This window comes from Callionymus lyra, chromosome 9, assembly GCF_982586985.1.
Source record: "Callionymus lyra chromosome 9, fCalLyr1.hap1.1, whole genome shotgun sequence".
Lineage (NCBI taxonomy): Eukaryota > Metazoa > Chordata > Actinopteri > Syngnathiformes > Callionymidae > Callionymus > Callionymus lyra.
The window spans coordinates 25,067,674-25,085,154 of NC_141826.1; the positions used below are offsets into that span (position 1 = coordinate 25,067,674).

General features: G+C 39.3%; 1 protein-coding gene across 1 annotated transcript in view; it reads left to right on the plus strand.

Annotated features, from left to right (window-relative positions):
• The window catches only part of spock1 (SPARC (osteonectin), cwcv and kazal like domains proteoglycan 1), a 148,380-nt gene that overhangs the window by 90,015 nt on the left and 40,884 nt on the right, over window positions 1–17,481 (plus strand). Inside the window, exons 4-5 of the mRNA XM_087799349.1 lie at window positions 2,474–2,588; window positions 8,926–9,058. Coding sequence (XP_087655475.1) covers window positions 2,474–2,588; window positions 8,926–9,058 — 248 coding nt within the window. The remainder of the gene's footprint in view (window positions 1–2,473; window positions 2,589–8,925; window positions 9,059–17,481) is intronic.

Consider the following 17,481-nt stretch of genomic DNA (forward strand, 5'->3'; position numbering starts at 1 on the left):
CTACCCCGAGACCCTTTCTCTTCTCTGCCGGGCGCCATCTTGTGCTTTTTTTTCTTCTTCTCACCTCCTGTGCAGAAATCAAGACGACCAGAACAAGTGCAATGTTTTTGAGATTCAAGAGGAAACATCCGTGCTCCGTAATTAGCTTGTTTATATGCCACGTTTGAGCGCCGCGATCGCCGGCGTAATCCCGACCGGTCCACCTGTGCTCAGCCGAGCGGATCCCAAATGTATTTCCTGTCCGTTATCTCATCTCCATCCCTCTTCTCCGTCCACGCTTCTCCTTCCATTTGTCATTTCCTCATACTGATGGAGTCATTTCCTATCAATGTGATAAAAAAAAAAAGAAAAAAAGGAGGCGTCAAGGCTCACGAGGAGAGAGGGAGAGACAGGTGTTACCTGATATGGTCGCCCGTGAAGGGAACTGTTGTTCTTTCAAAATGTTTCCTTGTGTTTGTTGACTGCCAGGTTCATGAGGAATAGCTGTGATGTGACTGTAATCTATTTTTTATCTCACCTTAACATCCCTGAACATGTTCATCCCTCTGCCCCGGAGATAAACAAATGTTCTCTGATAGTGTTTATCTCAAACGTGACATATGCTCACGCGTCGCTATCTGACGCTTTGTTTCCGCGATTGTAAATGGCTTCAAGATACTGTACATTTTAAAGACAACATACAATACTCAACTTTTATCAACGATTTAAATTAGTTTTGCTCATTCCAATTTGCCAATTTGCTGCAGTTTTTAAACCAGTACCTGTTTATTTTCTTTTAACACTGATTTTCTTTTAGTGAATCAGTTTATTTTCATGTAAAAAACGTTGTGTTTAAAGGTTTTAAGAGACGTTTTAAAGAAGAAGTGTATTCATGGTTGTTAGCGTTTGCTAGCAAACATGTTGCTAACTATTAGCATTAAGCATTAACTACTACAATGAGCAGGGGTGGGAAATTCAATTGGGGCCATTTTAAAAAATAAAGCTTTCATATGATTAAAAAAAAATGATAATATGACAAAACACAAAATCAAATGTCGTTCAGTAATTATGTTATTACTCTTATACTCTTATTGCGCTGTCACATCATTTCTAAAGTATAACTCTGCAAGTCATTGAAGTATTACTCTGTGAGTCGCCATAGTATTACTCCAGAGTTTCCATAGTATTACTCCCGAGTCACCATAATATTACTCTGCAAGTCACCATAGTATTACTCTGCAAGTCATTGAAGAATTACTCTGTGAGTCGCCATAGTATTACTCCAGAGTTTCCATAGTATTACTCCCGAGTCACCATAATATTACTCTGCAAGTCACCATAGTATTACTCTGCAAGTCATTGAAGAATTACTCTGTGAGTCGCCATAGTATTACTCCCGAGTTTCCTAAGTATTACTCCCGAGTCACCATAGTATTACTCTGCAAGTCACCAAAGTATTACTCTGCAAGTCACCATAGTATTACTCTGCAAGTCATTGAAGTATTACTCTGTGAGTCGCCATAGTATCACTCTGTAAGTATTACTCTGTGAGTCGCCATAGTATTACTCTGCAAGTCATTGAAGTATTACTCTGTGAGTCGCCATAGTATCACTCTGCAAGTATTACTCTGTGAGTCGCCATAGTATCACTCTGCAAGTATTACTCTGTGAGTCGCCATAGTATTACTCCAGAGTTTCCATAGTATTACTCCCGAGTCACCATAATATTACTCTGCAAGTCACCATAGTATTACTCTGCAAGTCATTGAAGAATTACTCTGTGAGTCGCCATAGTATTACTCCCGAGTTTCCATAGTATTACTCCCGAGTCACCATAATATTACTCTGTAAGTCTTGAAGTATTACTCTGCAAGTCACCATAGTATTACTCTGCAAGTCATTGAAGTATTACTCTGTGAGTCGCCATAGTATCACTCTGTAAGTATTACTCTGTGAGTCGCCATAGTATTTCTCTGCAAGTCATTGAAGTATTACTCTGTGAGTCGCCATAGTATCACTGTGTAAGTATTACTCTGTGAGTCGCCATAGTATTACTCCCGAGTTTCCATAGTATTACTCCAGCTCACCATACTATTACTCTGTAAGTCATTGAAGTATTACTCTGTGAGTCACCATAGTATTACTCTGGAAAAATAAATGACAAAAACTTCAGTGCAGAGTAAAGAAAAGTGCAAACACAGTTTTTTTACTATTGTTTCTCTGTCATCTTTAAGTGCAACTCCTGTGAGTCACGTGACTGCGATCAAATGAATGTAAACTTAAATAAAATCACAATATTTGCAACACCTTTTTTTTTTAATTGCGATTAATCGCCCTATTTTGGACTCACCCTCATGTCGACTAATGTTGGGATTATTTTCAGGGTAATGTGTTGTTTATAGAGTTATATATATATCATCCAAACACCTCCGTACTCGTCTGTCACGTCGCTCTTGTGTTGAAGCTCCTCATGATTCTATTTGTGTCTGTTCAGGTCCAGACACCACGAAGGATCCGTGTCTGAAGGTTCGTTGTCCTGCACACAAGTTGTGCGTCAGCCACGATTACCAGACGGCCGTCTGCAGCAGCCACAAGCCCAGAGCTCACAGGTAACGATGGCGAGAAACTGACCGAATAATAATGTTATTAAAACCTGTTTTCGTTCAGGTTTGTTTCTGCGTAAACGTGTTTTAACTTCTGTGAAGTATAGATATTTGTCCAGGAGAATATCAATGAAATAATGGCACCAAGAAAAAAAAGCTAATTTACTTTATTGCTACGACTAATGCCGAGACAAAAGATAATGAATATTTAATGATGTTTAATCTTTCGCAACATTGCTTAGGTAAGTATATTTTATTGAGTTTCCTTCCCTCTGTGACCATGTGCAGGAGCTTTTCTTATAATCTCTCAGTTTTCCAACTTTTTTCCCGGCGTAAACGAGGGATGCATAACTTTTAATTAAACGTTTCCGTCTCTTCATGTTGTTATTATTTTTTTTCTGTTTATTAATTCAAGCACAAAACAAACTCCAGAGAGTAACGTTGCACACAATTAGGTGTTTTTTTTTAGAAGTCAGGGACCCGTTTTTCTTCTTCCCAGAGCTCAATATTGTTTCATCTTTCAACTTTCAATTTTTCAGCTCAAAAAGCATTCCTTCCCAGAAGACGTGTATTTGCTGTCTGACACTGCCTTTGGTCTAATTGATTTCTTCAATCCATTACTTTCCAAAGAAACATGTTGAAATGATTTGCTCCGTATTGATTGAATTTCGAGTCTCATTTTCAGCCTTAATGCATCAGAAGTTCATTTGTGTTCACCGAACGTCTGCTGTCGAAGCGCAAACGTGTTATTATTTTTAGATGATTGAATAACTTGAAGTATTGCTTCAATTTTGATCTCAACAATGACTGTAAAGAAAACTCGTTTGAATTCATACTTACGGTGTCAACGTTTACAATTTTACGTCCGCACGTGCAACCGAAGATTCGCACCGTCGCGTAACCGGTTAAAAACTGAAACGATCTCCGAGACGCCATCGTTCTATCGTAGTAGTTTTATTAAACCCAGTGACCTCTGACCTAAACCAGCAGTTAGACATGAAATATTTATTATTGTAGACCTACTTCAAATATCTACTCACATATTTGAACATAACAGATAAATCAGAGGACTTTATTTGATGTATTTTTCAGAGTACAAGAAAATACTAAATAGTACTCAAAAGTTGACAGTGCACCAAAAAAATATTCTGGTTGTACTGACTGACCTTGAAATGATTTGATGTGATACACGACAACCAAAGATCTGTACAAAAAAATATGCCACTGAGTCAGCGTAGTATTAATCCGCTAGTCAAAGTTTTATTACTCCGAGAGTCATTACTCTGCCAGTCACCATAGTATTACTCCCCGAGTCACTGTAGTATTAATCTTCTAGTCAAAGTTGTATTACTCCAAGAGTCATTACTCTGCCAGTCACCATAGAATTACTCCGCGAGTCATTGTAGTATTAATCTTCTAGTCAAAGTTGTATTACTCCAAGAGTCATTACTCTGCCAGTCACCATAGTATTACTCCGCGAGTCATTGTAGTATTAATCTTCTAGTCAAAGTTGTATTACTCCAAGAGCTATTACTCTGCCAGTCACCATAGTATTACTCCGCGAGTCCCTGTAGTGTTAATCTTCTAGTCAAAGTTCTATTACTCCAGCCGGTCATTACTCTGCCAGTCACGATAGTATTAGTCCACAAGTTACCGTAGTATTACTCTGGGGTTTACCGGAGTATTACTCCTCAATTCACTGTACTATTGAACCCTGAGTCAAGGTTGTATTACTGCACGAGTCACTCTAGTATAATCCGCAAATTGCCGTAGAATTACTTTTCGAGTCACAGAATTATCACTCCGCGAGACGCAGTAATATTACTCGGCGTCACCATACTTACTACTCAACGAGTCACTGTAGCATTATTCATTCACGATATTATTACTCCAAAAGTCAGGTAGTATTATTCCTTGAATCACAGATGTATTACTCGACGACTAATTACTCCACGGGTCACGCTATTATTACTCTGTCGGCTTAGTATTACTTCATAAATCACAGTAGGATTACTCTGCGAGTCATTGAATTATCACTCTGTGAGTAGCGATAGTATTACTCTGTGAGTCGCCATAGTATTACTCTGCAAGTCACCATAGTATTACTCCGGTATTGTCGTAGTATTACTCCTCAAGGCTCCTGACTACAGTGCCTCGCGCAGACCACAAAGCTGCCTTACATAGTAATTAACAAACATTACCTACCCTATATAAGTTCAAACTAAATTGATGTATGAATAAAGTTGTTGTACCATAATATCTAAAATCAACTGAGCCGTCGCTGTCAAAGTCTCAAAACTTTATTGACAGCACAGAGTTCAACGTCACATGACAACGGCGTCCCTTGACATGAATATATTGGTGAGAAATGAAAACATTTACACAGATATTGATTTTTCTAAACACTGTAATAATAATACATTTTATTTAAAGGCGCCTTTCTTGGCACTGAAGGTCACCATACATAAAACATTTTAAAAAAACAACAATAAAATATGTGTGTACACGTATGTACACGTATAGACATTGGTACTAATAATTCATACATTAATCCTATCATCTGTCTTTTATTTAATGCTGCGACATACGTGAACATAAGTCAAAGATCAGAGTAAAAATGTTCTCTTGGAAACCGATGGCGTCTCTCTTTAGTAAATTCTACATTAAGTTAGCGACTCAACGCTGCCAGAACTCAGAGTAAACAGCAGCAGCAGCCAAGACCACGACTTGGACGGAAGCTTCACATTGATTACGGTAAAAACACATTTCAGGGAAGACATTTGGAACAAACCTGGTGTCGTCCTCATTAGTTATTGGCCGGGGAAAAACTGGTGAGAGGGTTTAAAATTAACTTTAATTTGATCGTATTAAATGTGGTTCATCAAAAAGCTACTTTTCTCTGCCACACTTTCCTCATCACACTATAATAAACTACATTTGCTATTAGACTTATGTTCACACGTTGTCCAACAATATCACTCTTTAATTGGCAAAAGATAGCGAGCCTCGTTTTACGCTTCGTAACGTTTAACAGCGACTGTGGACCTTTTTTATAAGCTGCGAATTTAGAATCCATTATTAAGTCCTGGCTTGTTAATTCCCTCGACCACGGCACTGCTTTGAACAAAAAGATAACGGTGACGTTCGGAATTTGCAGGAACAAAGAAATCTCATCTGGATGAAGAGATACAGAAGAAAATGTACGTCTGGAAACATCACGATTCTTCTCGTTGGATCGACTCGTGTTTCTATTAATGCTGTCTTGCTTTTGGAATCTTTAAAGATCCATCTGAAGTACACGTTTGCACGAGTGTAAGACAGGATTTCGTGAAATAGCTAAAGAGAATATTCCCAGGATTGACTCTTATGAGGGAATACAGAGGAATTCCCAGAGGAACCGGGAGACGCTGTCTTTCCAACGTGGATCTGCCCTGAACACCTCCCTAGGGACACATCTTGAAAAGGATCCTGAGCCTCATCAGTAGATGTTCTACTCTGTGTCTCTCCCCAATGACTGAGCTCCTCGCCTCGGTCGGCTTTCCCGGATTCGATCGTTCTTAAGGACGTAAGAAGGCACTTAAGAAGGGTTCGGTTAAGAAGGAACTCTAAGATACAGGTGTTTCCCCAGTGCCTTCTTGACTGCCTTCTTAAGGAGAATCTTAAGATCAAGTTAAAGAAGCTCTTAGTGGACTTTGGCACACCTTCTGTTGAAATGGCACAGGGTTGTTAATGGTTTTTATGTGTAGTTGTTAGAAAGTACATACGTTTTTATGTTTTACTTGTTTAATTGGATTGAAAACTGTTAATTTACAGTGTTTTCTCATTTCGTTACAAAGTTCTTACGCTTCATGTAGTACAATCAACTCACATATGTAAATGTAAACAGATAATTCAATATATCGTCCTTCTTCTGTGACTCAGGGAAACGCTTCATTCTTTCAAAGCTTTTTTTATAAGGGCTTCTAAGAAGATCGTAGCTCTTAAGACCTTCTTACAAAAAACTGAATGGCCAATGTCTACCTTCTGATGGATGGATCCAGGAATCCTCTTGAAAATGTGACTGAGCTCTACTGGTCTCTCTTGGTCAAGCTGGTTTATCTACTCTGTGTCTCTCACGAATGACTGAGCTTCTCACCTCTAAACACGGTTCTTGTTCTTTAGGTCACTACGTAGAGTTTTTTACCATCAACAGTTGTACCATTTGACTCAGTTTTCTTGACCACAAAATACCTTTTAGGAGTCTCGACACTTCACTCACTGATTGGTCTGTCGGTCTCACACTCGTACGCTCCCTCACTTATGAACCAAACTCCACGATAATTGAACTTCTATTTCTGGGGAAGGAACAGCCAGTGAGTGGTTGTTTCAGGTCTGTTGGGAGCAGCCAACATGAAATACTTTTGCTGTGTCTCGAATCGCGCACTGCTTTCCAGTGCACTGTAAGACTGTAAGAGTGCACTCATTTGCGTGGCGCACAGGCTTCGACAGGGTAGTACTGTCTCAAATCAAACTCTGCTGCTACACACTTACAGGTGTTGGATTAAAATTATTATACACTATGCGTATACACCATACTTAAATTAATGCTTCATCAAAATATAAAGTATTAACTACTCACTTCATCTAAGAGCTTAAACGTTTGAATACACATTTACAATCAACATTTCACTCAGACTGATTCACACTGGTTCGAGGCAAGCTTGGATCAGAATTAGAGATACAACACCGGTTATTGAAAACATCTGTTTATCTGCCAATCACACCTTAAATCGTAGATCAAAGAACGAAGCAAGACACACCCGGGAAATCGCGGCTAAAAGACGGGAACCCCCACCCAAGAACATTTGAATGATTAGATTACCAGAAAACAAATTAGGATGTGTCTCTACGGGGGATCGGGACACAGGGAACTTGAAATAACCATTTGGCCGGAAAGGGACGACCTCCCGGACCGCAAATTTGCCTTAAATATAGCGATGTTTTTCCAGATCGGGACCTTTTTTCCTAGAACTATTGACCTGTCCAGTCGCCGGGACAAAGAGTGTCCGGTCGCGATAGTAAAGCTTGTATTTTGTTTGACTTGAAGCGGCGAATAAACGACCCGTGACACACTCTGGATTGTCCATCTTTCTCCACGAAGCGAAGCATAAGAACCGAAACAGGAAGTGACGTCGTGTTGACTCGACAGCTTCTTCTTCTACTACTTTTTAACACTGATCGTAACCGGCCGTTGAAACTCTATCACTTGACAACACTTTTCTCCAATTTAAATAAGTTATTAAGTTGTGTTTCATTGTGTTATTATTGTTGTTGTTGCCTTGTAGCGACAGAGCTCTAGACGTAGCGTCCTCTACGGCGCTAAGATGGCGGCCGTCGAGGGTGCGAAGTGTCCATCGATCCACACTCAATTTTTCTTTCTACATTTTCAGACACTGCTCAGTCTGAACCAAAAGTATCAAGTGTTAGTGTCAGAAGTGCACGATTTAGGACACACTGATACACTTATTAAGTTGAACATTCAGTGCATTAACTCAAGTAATTCTTCATTTAAACTCACTGTCGTTGGGAAACTTCTTAAGGTAAGGTAAGGAAGGTAAAACTTTATTGATCCCTCAGGAGGTCTCTTTCGGGAAATTGTTTTTTACCAATAGCCAGCAATTTTTCATAAACAATAAAAAATAATACATAAAAAATAAAATAAGAAGAAGAACATAAAGAGGAAGAACAAGATGACACAATCTAAGTATAAAGATAAAGATAAAGAACATAGGTCAAAGAAAAACAACAAAGACAAAGGATACAAAGACTAACATAGAACAGAACATCCAGATACTTTCACTCCACTCCTGCCCCCGAACTCAGAATTGTACAAGTTAATAGCCCGAGGGATGAATGAGTCCCTGAGTCTATTAGTGTTGCACCTGGGTAGGAGCATTCATGCTTCATCTGCTTCTCTGCTCACTGATGACAGTGTTCAGAGGATGATGTCATCATCATGATGGACAGTAGTTTGTTCAAATGATGGACAGTAGTTTGTTCAAATGATGGACAGTAGTTTGTTCATGATGGACAGTAGTTTGTTCAACGATTCTTGTTTCCATTTATATTCTCTGACATGTGTTTTTTTAAGGGTTTTTCTCATCAACGGGCTGTTTTAGACGGAGATGGATCTTAATCAAAGCTTCTGCTGAAAAACTGTTGAATAACTAAACACGACCCTCGTGAGGCGAACCACGAGTCAGGGTTGATTTTGTTGCAAATGTAATTATAAAACGTGCCTCCTTTGGGGGGCTTTGTTTAAAGAGTGACCCCGAGGCAAATGTTTTGTTCTTGTCCTCCGCAGTGTGAGACCCAGAAAAGGCAGCGCCGGCCACAAGCACAGGTTTGAAGTCGGCGCTCACGGGAAGTGCAGACTCTGCACGAAGCTTAATTCTAATCCGGTGTGCGGCTCCGACGGACACACCTACTCCTCCAAGGTGAGATTAAACTGCCGTTTGAATGGACCGTTCTTTGGTTAATACGTTGAATTGAGATGGTTTTTCCATTAGCGAGATGCTTAAGTTAGTTTAAGTGTTTTTACTGACAGAAGAGGATTATCTGAAGCAGGTGTTTCGAAAACCTTTTCAGCACCGCAGACCGTTTAATGTAGCCATTAACGTCACGGACAGGTCTAAAAGTATGTCAGTTGCATCAGAATAGTTACTGGTTCTGTTCAAGATTATTTTAAGAATTTAATAATATTTTTCTATCTTCTAATGTCAGTAATTGAAATAATACATTTTCTAAATAATATTTTTTTTATTGGAAACCTCATTATTTACTGATTGAATGTAGGATTTAATAGAAGCCCTTTTGAGACCTTGGACATAAAACAAAGTAATAAAAAAATAAATGCCTGAATTGATGCATCAGTTCTTCTATGATGTCACATGATTGTCCATGTGTCACGTGATTGGCTGAAAGTTGAATCAAGTCATTATTATACCGACATTTTGTATTGAATTTAAAGGGTTTTGAATTCCAAGCATATTAAAAAGGCTACGAAAGAAAAAGAATGTTGATTTTACAAAATGTATTTTTTTAATTATCGGAATTAAAATATCAAACGTATTTAATGATTTTTCATCAACTGGTTGATTCAGATTTAAGCAAACTTAATTGAAATTGCAACTTAAATTAATTCACTAATATTTCTAAAACAATGATTTCATTCCATTTGAGTTTTTTAATTACATTTTTCAATAAAAAAAAAATCAACCTTTTCAGTATAGAAATCATTACGTTAAATGATTGAAAAATAACTTTAAAAATAGGTGAATAAAAAACACATCTCACAATGGAACAAGAAAACTGTTGGAAAGTTTCCTTCAAAATATTCGTAATTCCAGATGGAAATCCAGAAGAAATTACAAAAAATATATTCATTTTATTGCTCACGTTCTAAAAATTGAACTGAGGATCTAAAGGTCACAAGACTTTGGCAGAAGTAGAATTCAATATAATTGTTATTATTGTTTAGTGATTTTTAGTGTTTGCAGAATGAAAAACTATAAGTGATTTAAAGAATAAACTGAGCACACAAAAACGAGTGTCGGTTCAGAGGAAAACTTGTCGAAAGTTTTTTGCTTTGTGTGGAGCTCCCAGTATATAACAGGGTAAATAATTGTGTCATGTTTCAACAGATTGTAGGTAGAAGACAAAACATGCTGATGTTGGGAGTAAACACACACAGACTCCATCCATCATTTTCCTCTTCATCGTTCACAAAATCGATGCTTTGAGACTCGCATACAAATTGTTGACTGATGATTTCCCCGATCGGGCAAAGAACACTTTAATACTTTACTCCGTGTTTCGCCAGAGTCGGTTTGTCATAAAAACATGATGAATGGAAACAGGCCGCTGCACATGCGTGTCATTTTGAAGGTATTTGGTTGTTTTTAAGAGTCCATTTGGAGGAAGAAGAAGACGACTGCGATCCAGTTGTTGTCTATAACTCTAAAAAGGAACTGATTATGAAAATGAGTGAAATTTGAATTTTGGGTCAACGATCACTTTTAGTGTCATCTGAGTCTTTTTTTGTCATGAATTAAAGCTGAGAACTAATTCAAAACTAAACTGGTTTATATTTCCGATACAAAACTGGGTCATTCTACGCACTTTGCATTAAAAACTCGTCAAGGACACGACATTTAAAGTATAAATCGCTTTACATGAGGCACTTTTTTTTTCACCTCAGACATGAATCCATAATAATATTATCCTATTTCTGACCCAGCGCATTTTTTCATAGAGCAGAGGAATTTATCTTTGACCCCCATGACCTTCATTTGTGACCCCTGGTGTCGCGTGAATTCACAGACCATGTGACTCTTGACGAGGTCGTACCTGCTTTCATTTGTTTTCAAACCAAAATATGTCCAAACATGACATTTAAAAGCTGCTGGACTCACTGTATCCTCTCGTCCTCAGTTGTAACTGCTTTCATTTGTTTTCAAACCAAAATATGTCCAAACATCAGCTTTAAAAGCTGCTGGACTCACTGTATCCTCTCATCCTCAGTCGTAACTGCTTTCATTTGTTTTCAAACCAAAATATGTCCAAACATCAGCTTTAAAAGCTGCTGGACTCACTGTATCCTCTCGTCCTCAGTCGTAACTGCTTTCATTTGTTTCCTAACCAAAATATGTCCAAACATCAGCTTTAAAAGCTGCTGGACTCACTGTATCCTCTCGTCCTCAGTTGTAACTGCTTTCATTTGTTTTCAAACCAAAATATGTCCAAACATCAGCTATAAAAGCTGCTGGACTCACTGTATCCTCTCGTCCTCAGTCGTAACTGCTTTCATTTGTTTTCTAACCAAAATATGTCCAAACATCAGCTTTAAAAGCTGCTGGACTCACTGTATCCTCTCGTCCTCAGTCGTAACTGCTTTCATTTGTTTTCTAACCAAAATATGTCCAAAAATCTGCTTTAAAAGCTGCTGGACTCACTGTATCCTCTCGTCCTCAGTCGTAACTGCTTTCATTTGTTTTCTAACCAAAATATGTCCAAAAATCAGCTTTAAAAGCTGCTGGACTCACTGTATCCTCTCGTCCTCAGTCGTAACTGCTTTCATTTGTTTTCTAACCAAAATATGTCCAAACATCAGCTTTAAAAGCTGCTGGACTCACTGTATCCTCTCGTCCTCAGTCGTAACTGCTTTCATTTGTTTTCTAACCAAAATATGTCCAACGTTCAGCTTTAAAAGCTGCTGGACTCACTGTATCCTCTCGTCCTCAGTTGTAACTGCTTTCATTTGTTTTCAAACCAAAATATGTCCAAACATCAGTTTTAAAAGCTGCTGGACTCACTGTATCCTCTTGTCCTCAGTCGTAACTGCTTTCATTTGTTTTCTAACCAAAATATGTCCAAAAATCAGCTTTAAAAGCTGCTGGACTCACTGTATCCTCTCGTCCTCAGTCGTAACTGCTTTCATTTGTTTTCAAACCAAAATATGTCCAAACATCACCTTTAAAAGCTGCTGGAGTCACTGTATCCTCTTGTCCTCAGTCGTAACTGCTTTAATTTGTTTTCAAACCAAAATATGTCCAAAAATCAGCTTTAAAAGCTGCTGGACTCACTGTATCCTCTCGTCCTCAGTCGTAACTGCTTTCATTTGTTTTCTAACCAAAATATGTCCAACGTTCAGCTTTAAAAGCTGCTGGACTCACTGTATCCTCTCGTCCTCAGTAGTAACTGCTTTCATTTGTTTTCAAACCAAAATATGTCCAAACATCAGCTTTAAAAGCTGCTGGACTCACTGTATCCTCTCGTCCTCAGTCGTAACTGCTTTCATTTGTTTTCAAACCAAAATATGTCCAAACATCGGCTTTAAAAGCTGCTGGACTCACTGTATCCTCTCGTCCTCAGTCGTAACTGCTTTCATTTGTTTTCAAACCAAAATATGTCCAAACATCAGCTTTAAAAGCTGCTGGAGTCACTGTATCCTCTCGTCCTCAGTCGTAACTGCTTTCATTTGTTTTCAAACCAAAATATGTCCAAACATCAGCTTTAAAAGCTGCTGGACTCACTGTATCCTCTTATCCTCAGTCGTAACTGCTTTCATTTGTTTTCTAACCAAAATATGTCCAAACATCACCTTTAAAAGCTGCTGGAGTCACTGTATCCTCTTGTCCTCAGTCGTAACTGCTTTCATTTGTTTTCAAACCAAAATATGTCCAAAAATCAGCTTCAAAAGCTGCTGGACTCACTGTATCCTCTCGTCCTCAGTCATCGGGGGGATCTTGCAGGATTTTACTATCAAAATGATCAAAAAACGTCGTATTTATTCTCATGATTGTAAATACGTATATTTTTGATTTTATTTTTACACACTCAACCGTTAAAGCACTATGATTATAAATAAATTGTGATTTAAAAGTTATTTTTAAAATGTCTCTTAAGCCCGATTCGCACAGGAGGAGTTTGACCTGTGGATCAAAAGCAAATTTGTAATAATTGCGGAGAATTTCGGAGATTTAATCCATGTCTGTGATTTGTAATGTAATAATTTCTCCCCAAATTTCCTTCTGTATCCGGCCTAACACAGGCGTGTGTTAATACTAATACTAATACTGATAATACTAGTCCAGTGCGAACCTGCATCCTGGTGTTTGTTGTTGTAATTGCGAGCTTTTCCATCGTGCCTCGTATAAAAGGTAAACAAAAAAAAAAAGGAGCAGCCATTTTGGAAGCTCGTGTCAAAGGTTAACTTACAACGGGAGCAGTTCTGAGTGATAGACTCGTGACAGCAGCGTCTGGATGGAGGTCAGGGGTCGAGGAAAGGGTGAGAAAAAATGAAAGACAAGGAATTACAGGCTGTTGGGGGAAAAAAAGTAGCAAAATACACAACTTTTTAAGGTACCGTATTTTCCGGACTATAAGTGTCTCCGGAGTACAAGTCGCTCCAGACATAAAATACATAATAAAGAAGGAAAAAACATATATAAGTCGCACTGGAGTATAAGTCGCATTTTTGGGGGAAATTTCTTTGATAAAATCAACACCGAGAACAGACATGTGATCTTGAAAGATAATTTAAAATAAAACTAGAGGCAACAACAGAATAATTGTACGTTACGTTACATGAAGTGAGAACCTGGTATGTTAACATAACATATGAAGAGTTATTCAGAGAACTATAGCATCAATAACTAACTAGTTTACCAAACCATCCGTGTAACTCCAAATAACTCTTCATCCTCGTGTCACTTTTAAACTACTAACTAACTCTGGAGGTAGAAGATGCTTCTTCTTCTACGTGGAAATGATCAACACAGGCCTAGAGCGCCCTCTGGCGGTTAAGTGTGAAAATAACATGTGAAATGATATAATAATGTGTTAATAATTTCACACATAAGTCGCTCCAGAGTATAAGTCAAACCTCCGGACAAACTATGAAAAAAACTGCGACTTATAGTCCGGAAAATACGTTAAGTTTAGTTCATTGTTTAAATCAGTGCTAAAAGTATTTAGTGGTTTGTTTGCCCTCGAAACTCACCAGTACCTGAACCTGTCGATGTTGTTTATGTTTGTGTTTATTTGGATTCGTGGCTGTCAGAGACCAAGTGTGTATTAATATCTATACATACCGTATTTTCCGGACTATAAGACAGTTTTTTTCATAGTAAATAGTAAAAAATAAATTCCCCAAAAATGCGACTTATACTCCAGTGCGACTTATATATGTTTTTTCCTTCTTTATTATGCATTTTATGTCTGGAGCGACTTGTATTCGGAGCGACTTATAGTCCGGAGAATACGGTACTTATATCCATACATACAGGTTTACTTTGGTGCAACTATTTCGAACGAAATGTTTGCCTTAGTGCCCCAAAGTTTATGCTCTTCTTTAAGGCAACCCTTGCCTTGACCTTAAAAATATTTAAATTACAAACCTGCTAATCCTGTGCGAGCAAAAGTATTTTCTTAAAATTCACTGTTTTTCTCCTTTAAAAACGTCTGTTTTCTCCGTCGAGCGATGCTTCTTGCATCAGCAGGTGGATGGTTGAGTCGCTCACTTCTTCTTCTTCTCCTCCGAGAGAGAAGTGATCTCTCGCTCCCCGTCCTGGACCTGGTTCATGTTTAATCACCAGAGCTCATGCCTCCCACATCGTCGCCGCTCGCTCGATATCCTATTAAGAGCGACTCCTCTTATCTCTGGAGCCTCCGTGCTTTACTAAGTTAGGCTCGCGGTGCGTCTCTTAAATCATCATCTCCACCTTCCTGTGTTCCCTCCGGTCGGGAGTCCATGCCGGGTTTCATCAAATCCACATTAACCTCAACATGAAGATTCACGGGGCCTTCTGGTCCGGCAGTGGATCTGAGGTCAATGGTTTTCGGCGTCGTCCCTCCTAAGGCGGTCTAACTCCATATGTAGTAAAAAACAACACTGTATACAAATCGAGTGTTGTCTATGAGTCAGCCCACCACCAGGGGGCGACCTGACTTTATTTACCCTTATGTTATCTCAGGGTCAAGGTGACCTGAATGCCCCGAATACAAATCTGATTGTAGTATCCCTTGTGTTATCTCAAGGTCATGGTGACCCGAATGCCCCGAATGCCCAGAATACAAATCTGATTGTAGCATCCCTTGTGTTATCTCAAGGTCAAGGTGACCCGAATGCCCCGAATGCCCAGAATACAAATCTGATTGTAGCATCCCTTGTGTTATCTCAAGGTCAAGGTGACCCGAATGCCCCGAATGCCCACAATACAAATCTGATTGTAGTATCCCTTGTGTTATCTCAAGGTCAAGGTGACCCGAAACGCCCAAATACAAATCTAATTGTAGTATCCCTTGTGTCATCTCAGGGTCAAGGTGACCCGAAACGCCCAAATACAAATCTGATTGTAGTATCCCTTGTGTTATCTCAGGGTCAAGGTGACCCGAATGCCCCGAATACAAATCTGATTGTAGCATCCCTTGTGTTATCTCAAGGTCAAGGTGACTCGAATGCCCCGAATACAAATCTGATTGTAGTATCCCTTGTGTTATCTCAGGGTCAAGGTGACCTGAATGCCCCGAATACAAATCTGATTGTAGTATCCCTTGTGTTATCTCAGGGTCAAGGTGACCCGAATGCCCCGAATACAAATCTGATTGTAGCATCCCTTGTGTTATCTCAAGGTCAAGGTGACCCGAATGCCCCGAATACAAATCTGATTGTAGCATCCCTTGTGTTATCTCAGGGTCAAGGTGACCCGAATGCCCGAATACAAATCTGATTGTAGCATCCCTTGTGTTATCTCAGGGTCAAGGTGACCCGAATGCCCCGAATACAAATCTGATTGTAGCATCCCTTGTGTTATCTCAAGGTCAAGGTGACCCGAATGCCCCGAATACAAATCTTATTGTAGCATCCCTTGTGTTATCTCAGGGTCAAGGGGACCCGAATGCCCCGAATACAAATCTGATTGTAGTATCCCTTGTGTTATCTCAAGGTCAAGGGGACCCGAATGCCCCGAATGCCCCGAATACAAATCTGATTGTAGTATCCCTTGTGTTATCTCAAGGTCAAGGTGACCCGAATGCCCCGAATGCCCCGAATACAAATCTGATTGTAGCATCCCTTGTGTTATCTCAGGGTCAAGGTGACCCGAAACGCCCAAATACAAATCTGATTGTAGTAAGTAAGTAAGTAAGTAATATTTATTTATATAGCGCTTTTCGAGACCAGGGTCACAAAGCGCTTAAACAATCAAAACAATACTCAAAAAAGTACATACTTTAAAGATCAAGATAATACTGAGAACACAACAGGAGTAGTATCCCTTGTGTAATCTCAGGGTCAAGGTGACCCGAACGCCCCCCAAAAAAATGTGCTTGTAGTATCCCTTGTGTTATCGCAGTGTCAAGGTGACCTGAATGCCCCGAATACAAATCTGATTGTAGTATCCCTTGTGTTATCTCAAGGTCAAGGTGACCCGAATGCCCCGAATGCCACAAATACAAATCTGATTGTAGCATCCCTTGTGTTATCTCAGGGTCAAGGTGACCCGAAACGCCCAAATACAAATCTGATTGTAGTATCCCTTGTGTCATCTCAGGGTCAAGGTGACCCGAACGCCCCCCCAAAAAATGTGCTTGTAGTATCCCTTGTGTTATCCCAGGGTCAAGGTGACCTGAATGCCCCGAATACAAATCTGATTGTAGTATCCCTTGTGTTATCTCAAGGTCAAGGTGACCCGAATGCCCTGAATGCCATGAATACAAATCTGATTGTAGTATCCCTTGTGTTATCTCAGGGTCAAGGTGACCCGAAACGCCCGAATACAAATCTGATTGTAGTATCCCTTATGTAATGTCAGGGTCAAGGTGACCCGAACGCCCAAAAAAAAAAAGTGCTTGTAGTATCCCTTGTGTTATCGCAGTGTCAAGGTGACCCGAACGCCCGAATACAAATGTGATTGTAGTATCCCTTGTGTTATATCAGTGTCAAGGTGACCCAACGGCCTGAAAACAAATGGGTTTGTTGTACCCCTTTTGTTTTCTCCGTGTCAAGGTGACCCAAAGGCCTGAAAACAAATGTGTGGCTTCCATAAATACATATGCAGTAGTGGAGTTCATTCACCTGGATCCAGATGCAACACAAGGGATACCACAAACACATTGGTTTTTTAAGGCCTTTGGTGTCACCTTGACCCTGAGATAACACAAATGTTGACCAACACGCAGTGGAGTGAATTTTTAGTGGAAACCTCAAGTCAATCCAGTCTAAAATCACACTGAACCAATAATAATATATCATTGAATATCATTTGAAACTTGTTTATTTTATTTACATATTGTCTTGTTGTAACCAAATAAAATACAGATTTTTTTGTGGTATAAATAGATGTATGTATGGATGGAT